General features: G+C 37.6%; 1 protein-coding gene across 7 annotated transcripts in view; it reads left to right on the top strand.

Moving 5' to 3' along the window:
- The window catches only part of LOC117157886 (protein O-mannosyl-transferase TMTC1), a 278,211-nt gene extending 267,194 nt beyond the window's left edge, over window positions 1-11,017 (top strand). For 3 of the 7 annotated variants that reach the window (XM_076625786.1, XM_076625798.1, XM_033336199.2), the window contains exons 14-15: window positions 3,464-3,593; window positions 5,888-11,017. In XM_076625786.1, the coding sequence (XP_076481901.1) occupies window positions 3,464-3,593; window positions 5,888-6,073 (316 nt within the window). In that variant the 3' untranslated portion in view covers window positions 6,074-11,017. Of the gene's footprint in view, window positions 1-3,463; window positions 3,594-5,887 lie in introns of those variants that run through there. The other 4 variants (XM_076625790.1, XM_076625789.1, XM_076625788.1 and 1 more) reach the window with 4 other exon arrangements.
- Window positions 11,018-18,985: the final 7,968 nt, after the last annotated feature.

The raw sequence follows: 18,985 nt of genomic DNA, 5'->3' as shown, positions 1-18,985 counted from the left end.
GTTCAATTTCAATCACAGAAATATTTCAGCGCTAAACTAATACCATATTGGAAACAAAATTGTGCGATGTACCAGTTAAAAATACTGACTGACGCGTTATCTACGTTGACATGGACGCGAATGGTTTTACGAACCGATGGAAAATTATCGAACATTAGTTCGATCCACATCGCTTCCAGTCATTTTTTAAAATCCAGTCAGCATGTGTTTCCTGCAAATCTCTATTTTTCGTAGGGGAAAATACTCATTCGTGACGGGATTGAATATCGAGATGCAATTTGTTTTAGAATGAATAATTTTTCGCAACGGAATTTAGAATTATTATATTTATCCGAAAACTGATAAAAAAGATGAATAAATTATTTTGTAACGATAAAGAACTTTACTAACGTATTAAAAGTTTTATCAAAAAATGCAGACAATTTAAAATTCATAATCCGTATGCAGATATTAAAATTTTATAAAAACTAAGAGATGTCTTATGACTTTCGATCGGAAATATATCTACCTTTATTTTTATTAGATTAACGTATAATATCCAAAAGAAATGCATTTTATAAATTGAAATTAAACGAAAAAAGAATACAACAAAACGTTGAATGCTATTCGACATAGGACAGCAAATGGGCAATTCAGGCTAAAAGTACGAATTAGGAAGTCGTCTGAAAATAACGTAAAAATGTCAAGTAGATCGTACAGCATCCTCTTTATACAGCGTAGCTTTTTCAAACATATAAATTCCGAGGGAAGCCACTGCGTCAGAGGATGATTCCATAGGCAGCGATAACGTCGTCACCGTTGCGTTAAGCGCTCGTCGAGCTGATAAATCGGGAATTTACTGACGCTACCTCCGATTCTGTATTTTCGGCCTGTCGAGCTTGAAATCGTGTGCACCTATTCACGCGAGCAGATTTTTTGGAAAATTTACGAAACACTATACGTTCGAAAGGTACAGGGGAAACGGTGGTCTTAAAACGCCAAGCGAGCTCGACAGTGATATACAAATATCGAAACTTGATTAAATTCTTTTTCTGTGACAGTGTATACCAGTTTTGATAAACACTTCTATTTTACGATATTAAGTTTTCAATGTCTGTATTTTTAAGTTCAGTATCATCGAAGTGCGTTAAAGAATCGATTACTTCCTTACTTTTGTTTCCTCCATCGAATATAAGAAAACGAAATAAAATCTTTCACTAAACAAATTGCTCGACTGTCCTTATATGAAGTGGATGAGGCCTATATATCGCACGCATTTATCAATCACGACCTATCAACGCTGCAATCGGAAATTAAGGGGTAGTTTCACGTCGTTTTAACTCAGCCACGTTGGAAAGAAATGAAAAGAATAGTAGAATGCGACGAAGAGTTGGGGTGTTTCGCGTTCAAGAAAGTAAGTGTTCTCTCGTGAGGACGAATTAGCCGGGGAGTAGTTACCTGGTAACGACGTGCAAAAAGACGTGCAAGGAATTGAAGAAAACATACGACGAAAGGAAGTGGGAAAGAATAGAAGGCGGGAAGCTGGAACTCGCGTGGCCTCTTATTTCCTTATGAAGCGGCGCGAACGTACCGAACAACGTAGCTGAAACGAGGAATGCCGTATCTTGAAGGAAATTCCAAGGCCGATGAAAATTATCGCGGCGCGCCACCGTTCCGGAAGGCATGCGCAAATATTCCGCGAAAATCGTTTAACAAGGCGTCCCTGGAAATTTCCTTTGGACTGCTGGAATTTTATAATCGCCCTTTTCTCCTTCAGCACGTATTTGAACTCTGCTCCTATCAAGCTTTTATAATATCGTGTTCATCTGGAAGATCTCTCATAGAATATTTAAGATAGTCGATGTTCAATGGCTGAGGAAAATATTTAAATACTAGTGGAAACCTTTTATTAATTTATCTACGTATTACGTGGATTATGAAAAACGATTCGAGATTTCACTAGCAGCGTACTACACGTGTATTCTGCGATTATCCAAGATCATTGAATATAACAAACGAAGGGAAGAGAAAACTGAAGATATCTAAAAACATTTTGGAAAGAAAAAGCTGAAGATGAGAAAGATAAAGGTAGTAGAATTGAAAAACTTGCTACAATCTTGTTACGATATCAATACATGTTATTCTTTAATCTATAAAGTACTTTCTTCTTTCAATGCAACTCAATCGAGAGATACTGAAAAGCTCGAGGACGTGTTCCTTCGTTATCTTTTAAGTGAGATTGCGTTATATAAGCTGTTATGAGAGAGAAATAATGACTATAGTTTTTTAACTGAATAAAGGAGACCAGAGTTAGCACAAAGATAATAATAAAATTTCAGTTTTCTTAAGTTCAAAGTGCTAGATAAGACATTTTAACTAAGCGGCGCAGTATATTTGGTAGACGCAACAGGGTCTACGTTTTAAATAATCTTTATTTCCTGCTCGACGTTCAACTACGTGTTCGTTCTTGGCGAGAAAATATCAAGAGTTCCCAGGTTAATGTTCCGAGGGAAGTATGTGACACGATAAAGGATCGCGCGCGCGTCCTCCTTGGAGCTCGACTATTGACTCCTGATATTCACCCTCTTTTCCGCTTCGTAAACACGCCGCTCGGCCGCGAAAAAAGAGCTGCCGAGAATGAACTGCGCGCGCGGAAGTGACGCGTGAAAAGGGTGTGTCATTTACGAATTTATTTTATCGAGAGGGTGTGAGACGTTCGCTAGAAACTCCATCACCGGTGAATGCAAACCATGACTTGCGACCGTCTGGCAATTTATTTTGCATGCCTACCTTAGATGCATGTTTCCTCTCTTATTACGAAGCCAAGGGATCGACATTTTTCGATCTCTGTCGTTTTAAATCAACAAATACAAGATTATTCGTTTTATTTAGGTGACGCGTTCGAATTCACCGAGAATGAAGCATTATATGAGAAAATTTCGTTCTTTTGTTACGTTTAATGAGTTAAAATTGTCTGTTCGTCCGGTTAATGCGTTATACACAATCTCATATACACGTATTGTGTAATAATATTAAATTTAGTATAATATTATTATGAAATAAATTGTATACTAACTTTATACGTAAAATGTTATACGTTTAATAGAATTAAACTGTTGAAGATGTGGTTAAAATAGTAAAAGTTCGAAAAGTATTGCGAATTTTATTATAAGTAATTTTACATTTAATTGTCAAATTATACAGACTATTACAGCTTTTAATATCTTCATTCCGCTTTTGTTATAAATTTAGAAACAATAAAAACAATTTAAAACGATTCAAATTTATCGAAGTTTGCTATTTTATCTGCACGTTATCTGGTGACACGTGATTGATTATTAATAAGTCTGGAAATGTGGAAAATTCTACGACCTCGTAAATAATGTGCTGAAGTGAATATTTATTGTCCTATTCGAAGAGATCATTTAAAATTTTGATCGTATTTGGAGCTGCCTGAAATATGTTTTGTATATTTACGTTTCAGATGGCATCTGATGTTACGAGCGAAACGAGGTGGCCTCGTATATCGTGGCGATCTGTATATACGCGCGTGGCAGCTACAAAGTGAATCTCGTCGTCGAGCGCATCAACATCAAGGAAATATCTGCTTGTCGGTCAGTAATTTTCATTTCTATTTAGATAATATTCATGGCGAATATCATGCAAAATCGAGTATCATCGAATCAAATGTGAAAATTATATGATATAATATATTTCACAAATCTCTGAAATTTGATTTTCTCAAAAAAAAAAAAAAAAAAACGAAACTATCGACAAAAGACTTTCATATCGAATTTTTACTCTTCCTTTGAAGAAAACTCATTCCCCTGCACAATTATCTTTTGTCATTCACATTCCTGCGCCATATAAATAACTAGGGAATGAACGTGTTCTACGGCTAAAGCTAGTACGAAAATATTGTATAAACAAAAGTCCTTGAAAACGTTATAAAAAAGTTGATTTTGAAGGCGAACAAAGTGGTGCTTTTATTTTTAACATTGTATAGGACCAAAAAATAAATAAGTAAATAAATAATATTAACGTTACGCGTTAATAGATACAAGACAAATTTGCTGAATTAATTATTTACGTATCGAATAAATTCTATAGTACACTGATGCGTTAGAGGCTTATGAATAATATTATATGTACTTCGAATACGAAAATACATAGAGACAACGTAAAACCAACATGCGACTGGATTAGTTTATAAACCGATTTATCACTTAATTTATTTAATTCACTATGTTTAATTCACTAAATCAATACGAAACAGGAATATCATTTATCTGGAAATAAATCCATTACTTCCTGCCTCATATATTTTCTGCAACTTGACGATAAATCACTTACAGCGTTATATTTATTTTTACCTATAAAATATATTGTCGAAACTTGTACGATAATCCGTAACACCAGCGCATCATAATACCATTGTGTTACAACAATAATTAATTACGACTCGCAATGCTATATCGCTCGAGTGAAATTATAAAACTTCTGATAATAAAATTTATTAGTTTCTCCTTGATCGTTGAAATTGGTTCTACGGTAGAAACGACACGATCGGAAACGGCTACATAATATTAATACTTCTATTAAGTTTCAAGACCGCTTGACGTTCATCCTGCTTTATGACCCTTTCCCTTTGATCCGCGCGTTTTAATATTTCCGTCATTCTTTCGGCGACGTTCGCTTCATTTCGCCTGCGAACTTGAGAGTCTTTCCCTTCCATGTCGTGGAAAATGTCGTGATAAAAGTAATTGAACGAATTAGTGGAAGGAAAGTCGGATACCGCGAGCTAGTCGACGCTTCCGGTGACCTGTTAAACTCATTGACAGATTACTTGAGATTCTTCGGTTACGTCGTATCGCCATAATTCTAATTAAATAGATTCGGCTCCGCTAGAGCTTCTTCCTGTTCCCTCTCGTTCTACGTTCGTTCCTGCCCCTTTCTTCACTGCCGCGCCCATTCACAGCAGTGCTCACTCAGTGCTTCGGCACAATTCGTTCCAGTCGTTAACGATTCAACCCTGTAGAAACTTGCCCACTTTGAACCGACGTCTCTTTCTTCCATTCTGTCGTTCTTTTTCCCTTCTGTTTTTTCGATCGAACGTTTCCTATCGATTGTTACAAATACTCTTTTCCTTATATTTCTCGTGATTGCATGAACTTTCTATTTTTGTTATCGAGTGAAGTACTTTTGATTCGCTATTGCAGAATATATTAATATTAGAAAATATTATATTAATTTATCGAGTAATTTAATTCTCTTGTTATACACATCAGCAAATCGTGGATTTCGAATTTTGGAGCCTGTCAAGTTATATTTCAACAAATTATTCGGTATTACCTGAAAGTAAATATTAATAATTTAGAATTTACAAACTCGCCCTTCGACCGATTCTTAAACCTATTATAAATCCACACAACACCAAAACACTACTATTGATTTTTTATACGACTATTTTATTATAAATTTCCTATTTCATTCCTATATCACGCGTTAAGTACCTTATAATGTAAAATACCAGCCAAGTAGAATTCTGCTAAACTTTTTCAATAATTGTGTAAAGCGTAGATGACCCTAATACTTACGCCCGGCGATATACTCGCTTGTCAGCCTTCGATATCTCACAAAATTCTCACAATATTCTCCTTGAATTCAACCACGCTCGTCGAAACCCACATTCTCCCTGTAAAGTAGAAAATAAGCGACAGATGAACCACCTGTTTAGCCGCGGCGAAACAACGAAAAGTCAGAGGCGTTGATCCGCATGCGGGGTTGATTAGCCACGATCGGCGATCCGGGGCGGTAGTCCCCTCGACGCGTGTTCCAACCCGTGTACACTCGACGAGGCAGTAAACGTCAGGGTTCCCCTTCAAACATGTCGAATTGTCTGTTGCAGCAGGGCGGTTGTTCGACACCGCGTGTCGCCAGCGTGTCAGTGCAGCTCGAGCAGGACAGCAACAAGTCGGAACAGCTGGAGCGAGCGCCTCGTTGCAACGTACGTACCTGTAGACAGTCTAGAAAGGGAAAGGCACGCGTGACCGCTCCCGCGCTTCTCGTCCAGAACCTCCTGGAGACGCTCTAGCTCGCGAAACTCTTCGACTAACTCTCCACCTATGTCTCTGTTTCTCATCCTCTCGCCTTAAACGCTGGCAGTTCGACGAGTTTCTGTCTGTCGATGTGTTCGTGGCTCGAACAGCTGCGAGTCTAGGACTTGTTGGTACTCTCGGCTACTTTTCACGTGTTTCAGTCTCTGACAATGCGAACGAAAGGAGAAGAAACGGAAGACGAAAATATAGGTGGTTGTTTCCGCGTTTTTTCGCGTCACACTCCGGGTGTATGCGGCGACCAGTGAAATGTCACGAGATGGCCGAGAAATACGCCAAGTCGAGAAAACGTTCCGGAAAACGAGTTATGGTATTTAAGTATTCGATGTCTACGATATGTATCGCGATAAGCACCGCGGCTGTAGCAGACATCGATCACAACGACTGCGTTTTCATTGAAGAGGACCAAGCGAGCTGCGCATCGACTAGGTTCCCCGTTTATAGTCTACCTTCGGGTAATACGAAACGAAGCGATGAAAGGTTCTAATCGAAATAAAAATGAGAGTAACGTAGTTGGAGTGTGGCGATAATCTTTTGGACGAGTAACTGATCGGCGTTGGTTATATAGTTACTACTATCGTCGAGGTAGCGTCGACGTGTTTTTAAACAATTATTCGCTGTACTTTGAGTGTGCTTTCGACGTTCTCAGAGAAGCAGCGCTCGTTGCGATGCTACCCGTTCGCTGGGTTTCTTCCGTGTAATTTTTTTCTCGCGATCGAGAGGGATTTCGAGAGGAAACGTTCGATTGGGGAACGAAAGGAGCGAAACAAGAATCTAACGAGAGTCGATTCGTAAACGAAGCCTTAACCCAGAACCCCTTAATGATCGTTCTTTTTTCGAGAAATACGCGGATCGACGAAGCATACGACAAAATACCCGACGTTCGTGATACGTTGAAAATATCGCGAAGACCTTGTACGACCGATCGATAGAGAAAATTACACGATCACGAGGGTGAAATCTGGTTTACGCTTTTCTTCCGCAGAAGCGTCGTTTCGAAGAGTATTTTTCTTTCTCTACGTCGTTCCTACGAGACAGAGACGCATGCGTTCATAGCGGACAATATTGATAACAATGGACTGAGATATGATCGGAGAAGCCCTTGGTAAATGTGTAAATATAGTTAATTAACCATATTAATTGGTCCCTATTTCGCGACGACACGACACGGCGAACTTTGATCGAACAGAGAGTCAAGTTACTCTGAAATTTATTTTTCACACGTGCATCGAGGATGATCGGGCAGTATTACAGAGACACGTACACAATCGACTCGCTATCGTCATAATCGTTTTTCTCGGATCGTTCTTCTGTACGTGTTTTGTCTCTAATTGCCGGACACGTAGTTCTCCGCACATATGTAATTACACGGTGCCAATATTTAGCGTTTAATTAAACGTATCGGCGTTTCTGGCCGTTTGGTATGGCTTTTGTAAGAAAATCGAGTAAGGAAGTATGCGTCGATGGAAGAAAGAGAAAAGATAATAATGATGTACGTCATTCTTCGATGAGCTTTGTTCGGCAACGTATCGAACGTTTGGCTAAAGCACGATTTAATATCTATGTGTTAAAATGTTGATTGCGAGAGATAATAATTTGATTGCGGATATTTATGCGCTTATGAGAGATTTTCAAGGTGCAAGTATGTACAGAACGTACGTAATATACAGAAATATATAAAATATTCGAAGTAAAATATTATAAATTATAATATCTATAATATTTAGGTTTCACTTTTTTAATTATTTTCTTAAAAATATAAACTTGCGTAAACGTGTATTACACGAGTTAGTAATAGCTGGCAGTTTAACAATGATACTGTAATCGAAGGAATATAAATAATCGTTTTACTTTTCGATCTATGACTACGCTCGTCTTTCCAACATTATTTTATCTTATTTCTTTCACCCAATAAATCTATTCTTTTTTTCATACATATATAGAATATTTGGAAGGAAAAATTTTGGAAGGAAATAAGTAGAAATAAAAAATTACATTCCAACAATTTATTAAATTCATTTCAGCATTTCAATTCTTCTTAATCAGAAGCAACAAATATTCAGGAATTAATGATAGGTAAAAACAACCCGATTTCGGAATATTCTCCGACCTAGATTAAACCAGGTCGGCAACGTACAACCAATCAATCGAAGTTTCATTTAAAAGCAACCGATGAAACCGACGATCGGTGAATCGGAACGAAAGGGAAACTCGTTCGACGTCCTCCAGCAAGATAGACGGATCGATCGTAGCTACCGTCTTTCCATCGGTAAACCGAGAAATCGTGTGTTGCTGCACTCTTAGAAACGTCAGAAGGAGAAACGGTTTTCAATTAAAAGGAAGTCCGATGGCGGCGAGTTCTTTTGTGTATCTTTTGGTTCGATAGAACGTCCAAGTTTCTCGTTCGAACGTGGTCGAAAGTGACGCAGCACGTTTCTTTCGTTTCTTTTCCGCTTTTATTTTTTCGTTCTTTTCGTTGATTGCACACCCGTGCTTGCCTGTAGTCGTAAATCGTCGCTTTAAACGAACGCCCTCGTCGAAACGTTGCCAAAACTTAATGGAAGACCAATGTATATACGCTGTATACTAACAAAAAAAAAAAGATTCGAGAAAACATCGAAAAGTTCGGCGATGCTTATTGAACAATTCTCTACTACGATATTGTACGTTTGAGTAATAATAATTCGAGTGAATTTCTCACGCAAATTTCATCAAATCGGTCGCTCTCGAGAGCATTAGATGTGAAAGAAAGAGAGAGAGAGAGAAAGAGAGAGAGAGAGAAAGAGAGAGAGAGAGAGAGAGAAAGTCGCGCAATGGAAGCTTCAAATAAGATTCGTGGATGTCAAGATGCACGAACGTGACGTGAATTTGTAGATAACGTTTGCGTTGGTTCATGTATACGTTCTATCTCCTCTTACGACCTACGCATTCCTCCTCATTCACGTATTCCCCCGTATCCCTCTTTTCTCGTCGAAAATTTTCGAATCGAAGCACGTTGGTGATGAAACAGAGGAGACTGTCATTGACCAAGCAGCAATTTACCTCACGAAACTGCTTCTGAGGATCGATCTCGTTGTCAGTTACGAACGAGATTCCAGCAACGAGGTCGCTAGAGAATCGGTAGTCGCTGAAGGTCGATTCGATCAAGATGAAATATTTTTTTAAATGTGCTGTCGCACGAACGCCGACGCTGCTTCGGTTGAATCGTGTCGCTTGGTGTTGTGTGAACGATATATTTTTTAGAAAATCACGTTTGTGTTAGGATTCGATCAAAATAAAAGTTTGATCAGACACGAGGAATTTGTAAGGATAAGATCGTATTTATTTAGAAATATTTTATATTTTATATCCTCGATATTTAAATATTTCTTTCGTCGATCGAAACACGCAACACTTCGTGTACACGCGACGAAATTCATGCGAATATTATTTGCTTGATTCTTTAAAATCGAGATTAGCGTTTAAAAATACGCGTGCATATGAACCAGAGCGACTGAGTGTTCGGAAAAGCTGGTACGACGATACTTTTCATTTGGAAACGGTGTTGTAATGGAATCGACGTAATTTAAGTTAATTCTTTCAGACGGCGATGTAAACGTTATTTTATTATCGTAACGAATAGATAACGGAGAAGTATTTATATAGCTATGCTTTCCTACCAGAACGGTACCGAAATTGTTACAATAATTGCTCAGCGAATAAGGCGAACAGACGAGAGTTGTTCATCGCTTATTGTGTACAGTACAACACGAATAAAAAGAGAAAACAACCTACGGCATCGTTTTTCAATCTTACGGATCGAGTATCGTACGAGAACGCGAATTTTTACAATTTTTATTCCCCATATATTTATTGTATTCTGTTTGTACACAGAACTGAAGCCTATGGATAAAAATGAGCTTAAACGAACTTATTTCACGGAAAACAATGTGTCACAAAGAAGCTACCTATGTAAAAAAAAAAAAGAAGAAAGAAAACAGGTAAATGGTAAAACAGAAATGTGTGAAACGGCTCAACGCTCCTGACATACACACACGCGAAACCGAACAAATCCAACGATACATTTCGAGGTTCGTGTTGAATCGCCAAACCAAATTCAGTTCCTACCAATTTTCGGGGAATACAGAGTTCGAAACGATTCGCAGAAAACTACCTGTCGCGTTACTTTCGCATTTTCATTTCCCGGCGAAATTTCTGATTGGCAGGGTCGATTGTTCCACGAGAGTCGATCGTCGTTGGGTGTCTATAATGTAGACGAACGGGATAAGATTCCGCGTCGATCTGACGTTTCATGATCTTTACAGTGGTCAAAGATCCTTAATAAAAAAAATAAGAATTCTTTGCCTCTTCTTCCTTTGCCTCATTTTTCTAAATAACAATTTAACGTCGCGTTGACTTCTGGATCATTAGCGACGAGAATCTAAAATATAACGATAGATTTATAACAATGGTTTGAATCGATCAGAAATTTAATGGTATCTTTTTATTCTAGAATTACCAAACTGGTGAAAATGATGGATGGTAATTCCGTTTTCACAAACGAAAAGGATTTGATACGTTTTAAGAACACGTTTATCGTAAAATTAAAACGATATCACGCATACCTTTAAGAATACCAATAAGAAATGGTATAAACAAGGCATCGCATTAAAATACACATTGGTTGCTCCTGTGTCAACTGGATCCTTTCTCGATCAAAATTTGATAAAAATCAATTTGAAATCGAAACGGACGTGATACGAGAGATCGACGTGTAATTGAGTCTGTACGTGGGCCGTATATAATTAGCCGCAAAACTTGATTAGTCTAGGTTATTACTCCATAGACCAGTTTATACATCTAATTACAATACGTTATTGCGCATATTCATTGTGAATACGAATGCAATTATAAATTATCATAATAAAGTGTATGTTTATATACATGTATGAGTATTCGTTCGATTTATGTTCGGATATCCGACCGTTACCAATATTGCCAATACTCCCCTCCTACACGTGCCTCATCAATTATCCAGTTTTAGTCCGTTTAATTACGACCGTTCGGTTAAAATTGTGGTTTCGACGATCGGGACGGGACGAATTTGTGGATCGCTTTCGTCGGGACCAACCAACGATATTTCGACGCGCAACGTTGTCCAACCACCATTCGAGGATTACGCAAATCGTTGAGTCTGCCCAACAGATTCTGCGACAGAACGAAACATCGCGATTTGTTTCGCTTTATTATTCCTCTATTATTTTTATTTTTAAACTAATGTACATTTTTTTTATTGAACTTTATTATATTCAGTTATTGTCTTTTTGAGAAAAATGCAGAGCTACCTGTGTGTCAATGATTAGGAATGAAATGGTAGCGTGGTAAATTCTATTCGCAATAAAAGTAACTTTACGCAGGAATTAAGGGAAGATTATCACTCGTGCGCTTTTCATGTCTTTTCTATTTTTATAGAATTTTTTAAGTTCCAACTTAATTTCATTCGTAATCGGTACACGAAATAAGAAATATAAGAAATATATTTTCAAACTATATATTTTAGAAAAGCAATAGATATAAAATTCTTCGTGTTACGACTAGTCGCATTTATGCGAGTAAACGTTTCCTTATTTATACACCTCCCATTGTAAAGATAAGGTGCGTCTGACACAACACGCGTTTCTTTTGTTCAATGTACCTACCAGTCAATGGCACATAATAACGTACGATTATTATGGTTCTTTTTCACATAGTCAGAATTTTATCGAGGAATGGGAAACCATAAGAAAATTTGTCTTAAGTATCGTTACAATGCAATACAGATACAAGTTGATGTTGATTCTTGGTTTCTTCGAAACACAGAAGAGACTACACCGTTTGCTAGTTCGTTTCAACTCTTCTTCCGCCCTTTTTTGTTTGGGTCAAGAATAGTAACTGACTACTGCAAAGAATATGTTGTATTGGTCTTGGATTCGTTGGATAGTTTCTGGGCTCCTAAGGATTCCCGTCGTCGAGGTTTCGCAAACATTGCACAGTTTGCTTCATCAAGAGCCAGCTGACATACCGAAACCGTGAAAAGTCAGCAGGAAGAATTCTTCGGACGTGGCAATCATCTACGAGCTAAGATCAATATCATTAAGCTGACCCGAAGAGAACAGATACCTTTTGGAATTTCTTCAATAATGTAATCAGACTGCTACTGTGTCTCGCTTATCACAGTTGCTTATCACAGCAACATTTTATACATTTTACATAGTTTTTATATTTGTATCTTTATTTTTCTGTCAAATGGAATAGTAAGTGTCTTATTGAAAATTGGGGCCATTACCAAACATTTTAACAATCCCATATTTCACTTTAATCACGTTTAATTCATTTTAATATGTATAACTTGTTATAGTCTATTATTATTTAATAGTCTATTAATTATAATATTATTATAGTTATTTAATAGTCTAATAAACGTCTAATATATCAGGTAAGTAAGTAATTATGTTATTCTATTTGCTGGATCTCTTCTGATAAAATTACGATAAAATAAAAATACCGTGAAATGATTTATGAACAAATAAAGCTCTTGGAGATTCTCGAATTTGGTAGGAAACTTTCGATGCTTAAGCAAAAGATCGAAGATCCAAAAATTGATTTGGCGAATAAAAGATTTATACATATTACAACGAAATGAAATTATACATTGAAATTTTAATTTTACCTTAGTACTATCGAATAATATTGAATCATTAGATTATAAAGAATTTAATCAAATCAACATTTTCATTGTTGCTTGCAAATTGAATGTACGATTTAGATGTGCCATTTGTTTCACTAAATCGTATCTTGTGTAACGGCGTAACTAATTATTATTCACTGACCATATTTCCGCTTTATAGGAAGGTAAATTCAATGATCCGAATTCTTGCGTAAATACACCTTTATTAATTATCATAATTCATGGCCGAATTTTCAACGTGGTCCATTAATTCTGTAATATAGAATATCGACTACATTAAGCGTATTTGTTCACGCAGAATATCAGAAATACATTAACTATGCCGTTAATTTATGTTTTACACCTTAGTAAAATTTCTGTCAATGATATTGATAGCATTGAAATGCATGGTAGCAAAGAATCATCTACCACCGATACTCTGATTTACATTTTACAAAATTAAACCCCATAGCGCTATTAAATTATTGTCAATATATTGATCACGAATTCTGTAACAATATTTCATAAAGTATGCGTGCATGTGTGTGAACAAACGTAGATGGATGTAGAAATATGATAACGATGATCAATTGGAAATTTAATATCATTTGTTGGAATGGAAAATACAAAAATAAAAAGGACAACAGGGAGAGAGAATAGGAGAAACCAACGAACGAAGAAAGTAAATGAAATAGAGTAATAATCGGAAAATTGTGCACTATTGGTAGTCAAAAAAAAAATCCATGAACTATATTAAAACTTATTATTAGGAAATATGGGCAGATTAATTTCAAACAAACTCAGCAATTTCCCTTAAAAAAGAAAAAGATTTCTCTTCTTTATAAAGGAAATTTTCTCCGAATTCATTATGCTTTACCCACGCTTGTCATTACTAGAGCTGTTATCGTTACTAGCTTTTCACAACAATCGAATAGATTTACAACGATGTATATTTGGATGGTGCAATTTGATTGATTCATCATAAAATATAAAAAAACTATTATTATCAATATAGTCGCAACGGCCAATTTTTCATAAAAATTCGATAAATCAACAACAGTGGATATTCTGTAAATCCGAATGATTTTTTATAAAATATATGGATAAAAATTTGTTCATCCTCGCCTCCTCTCCTCAGAAGTTTCTGGATAGAGCAGATGGAGCGGAGAAGCGCATCCACGACAACGAACATTGCTACGGATAAATCCAACGGCGTGTCCAATTGGCGTGCACCTGTGTACAGCTAAAGAGAAGGCTTGCGCAGGTGGTCGCGAAGAGTCGGTCAGCATCATGTTCGGTTCACAATGGAACGCGTAGCTACGTAGCCGAGACGACCCGGCTGCGAAATAATAGAGGCTGCCGCAATGCAGAATTTCGGTGGCCCGGTAAGTATCGTGTAATTTTAACGGTAATTGCTGGCGGTTTAACTCGCCACAATTGAAATGGTTCTTATTTCGCCTCTTGTGCGGAACCCTCGTCGGCACAGAACGGAGACGACCGGTGAGAAGGCCAGAGACAGAATACCGCGCGATTACGCCAGGGTGCGCCCCCTTGCTTTGCCTCTTCAACGTTTCCCAATCGTCTGCCTCTCCTTTCTCTCTTCTCTTCCCCCTATACAGCTGCGAAACTAAGAGCGAATCTAATATGCCGATTAATGCAATATGCACAATCGAGCCTCGTGTCTCTTGGAGCTAACAATCTGCTTCCCTTCCAGAGAAACAATACACTCTTCAGACCTCAAACTGTCGAGGTTCGATACGAAGTGGAGAGTTTCCGAGTCTTAATTCGCTTCGTTATTTCGCGTTCAACCTTTCACAGACGACATATATCAATAAATGCGTTACACATAATTGCATTTAGGATGTACAACTTGTAACAATATATCTAAGAGCTTGTACAAGTCTCTTAGTAGTTGCGCTATATCGTGAAGAGATCAGGAACGACAAAGATGCGACGGCGGTGTAGCTGGAATTCTATTTGTAAAACCCTGGAGAGCTTTCTTCCCTATGAACGGCAAGGAATTAGCATTTTCTTTGCTTCTCGTCACCTGTTAAGTCCATTTGCCGATCGAAAGAGATATTTACAAACGATCAGAAAGCTACGAGTAAGCTCGGAAAATCGAATAACAGCCATGGAATATCACAGCAAATATCAATGAAAACGGGAAAAAGAGGGGAGGGGGAACTCGCGGGGTATTCGTGAATTTCGAATACAAATCGGTCGTCGCATAAATCTCTCGCGGAAACTTACAGCCAACGTTTTCATGAAGATCTTCCGTCGGTGTATATACAATTTTCACGGCCATTAATATTTATAAATCTTCGATGAAAGGTCTTGGAAAAGCATCGAAATAAGACGGTGTCTTTCTTTGAATCAAGTCGAATGAATAAGGAATTCCGACGAAGGAGCTTCGCCATCTTGACAAGAAGAACACCCTTTCAGGCGTTGATTGCCATTTACCAATATTTAACAAATGGTCGATCATGGTTCGGAAAGTGTTTGCATTGTTCTTAAAGCTTTAAGTATAAAACTCTGTAACGTCCAATGTCAAATTTCTATATTTTTGTAATTACAAGCGCTTTTAATTCGAATACACGTACTGAAGTATCTGACGATACGCTTCCCAAAATAATTATTATAGAAGATCGTTACTATGAACGATTCTATCGGATCGAAAAAAAAGTAAGGGATCCTATAGGCTTGATAAATTAACTTTATTCTTACTATAATACATAGATTTTATCGTAACCTGTTAAATTGGAACGAGGCAAATGAAGCTTAATCCAGATGTGTCCATCTTCCCTGCGGAAGAATGATTTCACGATAATTTTATTTCGTGACTTCCAGCGATATATTTCACGTTATTTTTATCTACGTACCTCGTCTATTGTAATTTTTCGTTTGGGCTTAATATTCTTCTCTTCAAACTAATAGACGAACAACAGAAAGAAATTATATAATTAATTAATACACGCAATTTAGATTTGTTGAGAATTGTGAATTTTTGAAGCCGAAATAATGTTATAGGAACGCTAAATTTATACTTGGAATTAATATTAGAATAGTAATATATTTATTTTATGGACGATTTCTTATATATTCATCGATACACACTTGCACGCGTCTCAGCACTTTCTTCTGTACCCGACTGTTAACCCACTGAATAGTTTACATTCATCTGTTTTCGAGACGCCGCGTACACACCTACCTCCACACACTGATACCCACATACAAGTATCTCTACTACGCATTTAATCCAGTCCAGCACAGAAAATTATACATATCTCAACAAGATTCTCAATAAAAAAATATATAACACTATTCCAGGAAACACCGTGAATTCGGGTATATCTAAATTGCGAACCGTTTTTATACAACATTTTTTACATTCTTGTTGGTTTAAGTTATAACTCGAAATAAAGGCTAGCGGTAAAAATATAGGAATAAACAAAATAATACAATTCGACCAACAATTTGTACGTTCCATATTTTCTTTCCCAAATCTGAAACCTAGTTCACAATCGAATAACTCGCACAAAGGAACGGTGGAACGCGTTAATCGCGCGTGTCCGGTTCGCCTGCATCTGTATCGCTCACGCCTTCGATTCGATTCGGTCGGAATTCATCGAACACGAAGGAATAATTAAATAACGCGGGCAGGAGGCAGCCGGTGAACTTTTTCAATGGTTCGTTAAATTCTTGATAATCCAGCCAGACGCAACCGAAGTTACGGTTAAATCAATCGAACCGTCGAACATCCGCCCTCTCTTCCCTTTCCCACCCTCTGTCCCCGTTTTTCTTCCTTTTTTGTTTTGTTCGTGCGTTTTAAATTCGTTCGATCGGCCTTTTGATTTATTTAAACGGAAAACATTGGACTGACCTACACCGTCGCCGGACGCCGCGTCAATTATCGGCTTGATTGGATTTGGCAACTATCACGTTCACTCGCGCAAAAGGATGCCTTCGCATCGACCCCACGCGCCGGTCAGCTTTACGATCTCGCGTAACACCTCGATTATGTTCGATCTAGGTCACACACTGACTGATTCCAATAAGAATCGAGAGAGAACTTTCGGCAAATTATTCGCACGCTTCGCAATGAAGCGCGTACGATCTGATTAAACGGAATACTTGACACTGTTGTATCGTCGTCGACGGACGAATTAGCTTTTTGAACGTCGTATTTTGTAGATCTGAATGATTTTAGATCGTGTATAGTCTATTACGATCGTCACTGTGAGCGCAACTGTCATGTACAATGCAAAATATCGATTAAGCGTTTGTAGTCAGCTTTAACTATTTGAAGATTGAATTTCTTGTAAAATATGGAAGAAATTTATTTTCTATCGATTACTAATAATATATTAGGAACAACTCGTTTTTGACAGTTCCGTAAATAAAATAGAATACACTAAAAATGAAGGTAGATCTTGTGAAAAATGCATACGTGTACGGTTTAGTTTGGTAATAACTCGTTGGAATAAGTACGATATTACGTATATGTATGAGATCAGCCGCGAAAAGATTAAAATATCTCTCTAAAGATTATCTTTAGTTCGAATGATCTATTTATTAAAATTCTTTTCTCACTTTTGTATAATACACTTTGATTCTCGATATTCCTTTCATTATTGAATTCCGTTATTGGATTTTTCTCTACATTATCGTATTAATGTTTCGATAATGCAATAAAACTATACGCGACAAACGATGTAATTTCGCGTTGGCAGGTGTGAATGTGTTAATCGGGTTATATCTGAATCAGAAACTTGTTTCAAATAGAATATCAGAAATTAATAAATAACGATTAAATGTTCCGATATAAATATCTGTTGAGGTTATTCGATGTGTAAACAGAGCAAATTCGTGGATAAATTGTAAGGCAGAAAATATATTTAAATAGAAGTGTAATTATAAGTAAGAATACAATTTCAGCTGGTCCAGATCCACACGCTAGCTGTGTTACCCAACAACTGAAAACCCCCAAGCCAACGTCGCCTGTCTACTATTTATGGTCTGTCTTCGTCGCAGTCTTTTGTCTACACGCTGTCGATGGCTTCAGTGCTTGAGAAAACTAAAAAGACCAGATGTAGAGTTTTCTTAGAAGTAGTGACCACTTCAACAATATCCAACACTGTAAAAAAGTTAGAGGAAAGTAAAGCAAACCGATATTAACTTTCGCTCGTATAAAAGAATAACGTATCACCTAACGTTTCTACCACGCGATACACCCTAAAATTATTCCACCGCTCTACAGAAAATATTTCGGGAACGGTGCAGATGGACTGGCTGACAATTCGTACAAAGACACCGATAAAAAATCACCGATCGAAATCGTCATTACCATCGTGAAAATAGTAAAGTGAAATTTCGACCATTTGGATCGCAAGCGCACTGATCCGATACATAGTTACGTACTGATCTGTACATAGCTTCATCATCGATCCTGCAAACCTAGACTGACCACGATCGTTCTATTATTCCTCTTTTTCCAATTTCCTCGGTCGATCTTTTCCTCGAATTACGATCTTTTTCTCCCATTAGAAACGTATCGGCTATTTTAGCCAAGATCGATCTTTTAGCTGTTCGTCGGGTCAAACGGTCCGAGAAAACTCTCAGATCCGTATCGACGGTAATTGGTCAAGGTGGAATCGCTAAATCCCTCCAGCAGACGGGATCAGGCCACGTGTAAAAGCGTCCTGGAATATACCTACGGCAGCAGTATGCGGTTTGATTTACGCGCCGCAAAAGACGGGTATCACGTTTTCGATAGGCGGATTTCCCGATAATGGCAGGCGGATCTACATGATCCTAGCACCACGTGGGAATACGAATCCGGACATTATCGTGGTGGGCCGTTGCTCCTCAGTAACCGGGAATGGATGTGCGTTTCGTTGCACGGGTCGCGCCTACGTGATCGGTATTTATCGAACCACCCAGGCCCATTCGCGCCCACCTCCTTCTTCCGTCTAATGACACCCACCCATTGAAATCAGCTTAAATTAGCTATATTTCGTGGGATGATTTGTACTTGGTACGGATAAAATGTTTACGTAGAACGTTGATCTTCGTTTTAAGACGAAAATATATTTTTATGAGAAGAAAATATAGGATTTATCGAAAGTATTCAATTTTAAAACAAACTTGAAACGCGTAATCGTTAAAATTGTATTTATTCAGTTGACGACTTATTATCGCGTCTAAC

Source organism: Bombus vancouverensis, chromosome 2, assembly GCF_051014615.1.
Source record: "Bombus vancouverensis nearcticus chromosome 2, iyBomVanc1_principal, whole genome shotgun sequence".
NCBI classification, from domain to species: domain Eukaryota; kingdom Metazoa; phylum Arthropoda; class Insecta; order Hymenoptera; family Apidae; genus Bombus; species Bombus vancouverensis.
Note: the sequence above shows the minus strand (reverse complement) of the source record. Positions and strands in the feature narration are given on the sequence as shown.